At 36.0% G+C, this 4,834-nt stretch overlaps 1 protein-coding gene across 1 annotated transcript; it reads left to right on the top strand.

The window, feature by feature from the left end:
* The first annotated feature begins 348 nt into the window (after nt 1-348).
* EMB175 (Pentatricopeptide repeat (PPR) superfamily protein) lies at nt 349-3,561 on the top strand. The gene has a single exon (XM_086659678.1). It carries the CDS (start codon nt 565-567, stop codon nt 3,316-3,318), a length of 2,754 nt encoding a protein of 917 aa, XP_086515804.1. The 5' UTR covers nt 349-564; the 3' UTR covers nt 3,319-3,561.
* The last annotated feature ends 1,273 nt before the right edge of the window (nt 3,562-4,834 follow it).

Raw genomic sequence — 4,834 nt, 5'->3', positions numbered from 1 at the left:
TATTGAGAGAGAGAGATTTTAATTTCTTTCTTTAACCCTTGAAATTTATTTTGTTTCTTTTTTTTCTTAAATTAGTTATTTTATTTCTAAGAAGGAAAGGATTGTTGTTTTTTAAATAGGTAACTTTATTTCTACGAAGGACTATATTTTAAATTTTGAGAAGGGCTTCTAGACAATATGCATAATTAAATAAGGATGTTTTTCCCTTCTGTTTTATATAATAGATTGTAATGTCACTCTAAATGCTTAGTTCTTAATATATTTATCTTTAATAAAAAAAAAACTAACATACGGATTCTTTGGGAATTCCATTTGCTTATCTTTTTGGAAGTTTTGAGAAATAATTATAAAATTTTTTGAAGGACGATTAAGCTAGAATCTAATAGGAAAATTAACTGGTTGCTGAAAACAACCATCACATCTAACTTTCCCAATAACCTAGAGAACAATGGCAATAGTAATTAATGGTAGAAGAATGTTTATGCGTGGCATCCCCCAATTAAATATCAACTCAAGATAATACTTGCCCCGTAAAAGACGTTATTATGTTGCCGCCATTGTTACATGGCCTCTTCCATCCATCTCTCATCTCCTCCTCTACTCCTCTCGCCTCCCTTTTCTCCTCCACATCGGCGGCGACGGCGAGACTCCCACCACCACAATCCATACACTCCTCCTATTCGGCAAACATCTACCACCACCATTACTTCTCTTCTTTCTCTCACTAAACCCCCTTCTTCTACCGTTCAAATTCCTCTCAAACTAAAAATTCCAATCTCTACCCAACAACAATCACATCCCAATTCCCCTTCTGAACCTCTTCAGAATCTACTTTCTCCAACCGGAGAAAACTGTGAATCCCTCTCCTCTCACTTCAATCATCTTCTCCGTCTTGCTGTTCATCGCCATGACTTCAACCTCGCTAAAGCTATTCATGCTTCAATTCTCAAGCTTGAAGATGAAGAAGAAGAAGACGTTAACCTCCTCAACACTCTCATCTCTTCTTACATTAAGCTGGGTCAAATTGTTTATGCCCATAATTTATTTTCTACCTTATCATCTCCTGATGTGGTTTCTTATACCTCCATGATTTCTGCTTTGGCTAAGACTAACCGTTTACCCAAAGCCATGAAACTTTTCTTCTTGATGAGAAGTTCAGGTATAATCCCAAATTCATTTACTTTTGTTGCAATCTTAACTGTTTGTAATATATTGTTAAATTCAGATTTGGGTTCTCAAATTCATTCTCTGGCAATAAAGATGGGTTATTGTTCTTTCGTTTACGTTTCAAATGCACTCATGGGTTGGTACCTGAAATTGGGTGCCCTTAATCGCGCAATGCAGTTGTTTGAGGAAATGCCTCAACGAGATTTAACTTCATGGAATACTATTATATCAGCTCTAATAAAGGATTCACAATACTATAAAGCTTTTGCGCTATTTCGTGAGATGCAAAATATAGATAAGTTTAAAGTTGATTATTTTACGGTTTCGAGTCTTTTGACTGCCTCCAAGGAGTGTTTTAGAGTAAGGGTAGGCAGAGAAATTCATGCCCATGCTCTTAGAATTGGGCTCGAGTCAGATGTGAGTGTGAATAATGCACTGATTGGGTTCTACACAAATTGTGGTAAGGTACAAAATTTGATTGCTTTGTTTGAGAGAATGCCTGTAAAAGATGTTATAACTTTGACAGGAGTTGTTAGTGGATATATGGAATTTGGATTGGTAGAATCAGCAATTGAAGTTTTCTATAAGATGCCTGTACGGAATTGCATTTCGTATAATGCTCTTTTAGCAGGATTATGTAAGAATGGAGAAGGTTTACGGGCTTTGAAGGTGTTCGAAGGAATGTTGGAGGAAGGAATGGAGTTATCTGATTTCACTGTGAGTAGTATTATTAATGCTTGTGCTGTGACCTCAGAAGTGAAGATTAGCGAACAGGTTCATGGGTTTGTGATTAAATCTGGATGTGGGTCAAATAACTCTTGGATTGAAGCAGCATTGATCGATATGTGTACAAAATGTGGAAGAATGCATGATGCCGAGAAGTTATTTAGCAAGCAGTCTTTTAAACAGAACGACCCAATTTTGTGGACATCAATGATTTGTGGGTTTGCTCGGAATGGACAGCTTAATGAGGCAATGTCGCATTTCTGTTTGATGCAAGCTAACGAACATTTAGTTGTCGACGAGGTAGCATCTACTGCAGCTCTCAGTGTCTGTGGAAGTTTAGGTTTCCATGAAATGGGGAAACAGATTCACTGTTATACTCTAAAATCTGGTTTTGTATCTGATGTTCGTGTTGGGAATTCCATTTTGAGCATGTATTCAAAATGTGGAAATATGGAAGATGCACTTAAGTTTTTCTCTCTCATGCCCGAACATGATATTGTTTCATGGAATGGTTTGATCACTAGTCATCTTCTTCACAGACAAGGAGACAGAGCATTGGATGTTTGGTCGAAAATGAAGAAGCTTGGTGTAAAGCCAGATTCTATCACCTTAATGTTGACCATTTCAGCTTATAAATATACCGACTCAAACTCCTTGGATTCATGTCAAAGCTTGTTTCGATCCATGAAAGCTCTGTATGGCATTGAACCGACTTCGGAACACTATGCTTCCATGATTAGTGTTTTGGGTTACTGGGATTGCTTTCAGGAAGCAGAAGAAATGATCAATAACATGAGTTTCGAACCTGATGTTTTGATATGGCGTGCACTACTTGATAGTTGTAGATTGAGATCGAATACTAAACTTGGAAGATTAGCTGCAAAGAATCTTCTCTCTGTAGAGCCAAAAGACACAGCTTCATATATACTTGTTTCGAATTTGTATTCTGCTTCTGGGAGATGGCATTGCTCTGAAAAGACTAGGAATGAGATGAGACAGAAAGGGTTGAAGAAGAACCCAGCTCAAAGTTGGATCATTCATCAAAATAAGATCCATTCTTTTTTCGCGAGAGATAAATCTCATCCGAATACCAAAGATATCTATAGTGGTTTAGATATACTGATCTTGGAATGCATTAAAGTCGGTTATGTCCCCGATACAAGCTTTGTTCTTCATGAAGTAGAGGAGAATCAGAAGAAGGATTTCTTGTTTTATCACAGTGCAAAAATAGCAGTTACTCATGGAATTCTAATGACTAAACCTGGAAAGCCAGTAAGGGTTGTGAAGAACATTCATCTCTGTGGGGATTGTCATACATTTTTGAAGCATGTTTCAACTGTTACAGGAAGACAGATTTCTCTCAGAGATGCCTCTGGTTTTCATTGTTTTAGAAATGGTGAATGTTCGTGCAGAGATTACTGGTGATTGGAATTTAGACTTAAAAGTTAAGCTCTGGGGTTTTATACTTGAAACCCCATCATTTCAGTAGCTTAAATCTCACTCTCACCATCTTCAAAGTTTTGGGACTTTGTACTTTTCATGGTTGAGTATATATGTAGTTGTAACATAATCAATATCTAAAATGGCTTATTTAGTTATGCAAACTAATGGGTTTTGACTCTTTTGAGTAATTATGAATGGATGAAGCCATGATTCTTCTTTTTTGAATTGTCTGTCTTTTAACCATTTTGGGAAGAGTTACTATATAATGGTTTAAAGAAGGACATAATTGCTGCGTTTTTTTTTGTTGAAAGGAAATACATTAACATTAAGAGTCTATTACAATATCCCAAGTACAAAAACAAAATTACAATACATAAAGAAGTAAAACAAAATATCAGAGCTGAAGAAGTGCAGAAAAGAACTTCGCTTTGTATAGCAGTCTTCATTCAGTGAGTTGCGAGGTTGACATCTCTTCTTAAGCATGAAATAAACTTTGACCTTGAGAGTCCATCTAGTTGTATTAAAGATAAAACCCTTACCTAACTTCTTGTAACACTTAACATGGATTAAACATACACCCATAGTTTCAAAAAGAAACAAAGGTGTCTGCAAGATGGAACCATAGGATGATTCCGGGATATCCCGCCAGTATTTTCCATGTTCAGAGACCATATTTGATCGAATTTTACAAAGTACAAACAGGTCAGACACCTGAAAATTGGGATCCGTTATAGCCCAAGTATAAATATTCCGCTAATCCGACACCTAGAAATTGGTGGGTGGAAATGAAATGCGATTACTAAGAATTGCATTCTGAATATTGTTTGATAGGCGGGATGCCTAAAAGTTAAATAAAGTGTCCCTAAAAGTTAAATAACGTATCGTTAACCAATTGTATACAGATAAACTTTATCTTTGTCATTCTTATTTCAGGCTGAAATGGAAAGTTAAATAAGGTATTGCCATTACTAATAAAGCAATTGTTTTTTTTTATGAAAAGAGGCTTCAGCCTATTATTCATTAAGAATGAAAGAAGTAACGTGAAAACTATCAACCAAGATAGATTCACTGATGCATGTAGGTGGTACTTGGCCTAGCCAAGTGTTTACAACTCGGTTATCAAATGCATATTTAACGAGATAATGAGCCACAAAATTGGTTTCTCTTTGCGTAAATTTGAACCTGAATTCTTCGAAATTGTGTAGACGATAAAAAATTTCTGCGACGGTGCTTCTAATTCTCCACGGTGATTCTTCAATTGGTGAGGTGCAAGCTTTGATAACTAATAAAGCAAGTTAGAACTTTCACATAAAGGTTAAACTTTTCTCATGTTAGGTAGGGCAATGATAGAAACAAAGTTATGTAACTTAACAAGAACTTCATTTCGACTTAGTTTTTAATACACGGAAGCAGAAAATGTCATCAAGAGGGGAATCACAAACCCATAAGTAAGTGGGTTTGTTCTTTTTTTCCTCGAATCGTTAACCAAATAATTTAT

Source organism: Eschscholzia californica, unplaced genomic scaffold, assembly GCF_041429995.1.
Source record: "Eschscholzia californica isolate CP2 unplaced genomic scaffold, dmEscCali1.0.p SCAF_2, whole genome shotgun sequence".
Classification (NCBI taxonomy): Eukaryota; Viridiplantae; Streptophyta; class Magnoliopsida; order Ranunculales; family Papaveraceae; genus Eschscholzia; species Eschscholzia californica.
This window is presented reverse-complemented; position numbering and strand designations above follow the sequence as displayed.

Excerpts from the sequence above, each read along its gene's own strand:
- EMB175 (XM_086659678.1), top strand. The coding sequence starts at position 565 with ATGGCCTCTTCCATCCATCTCTCATCTCCTCCTCTACTCCTCTCGCCT.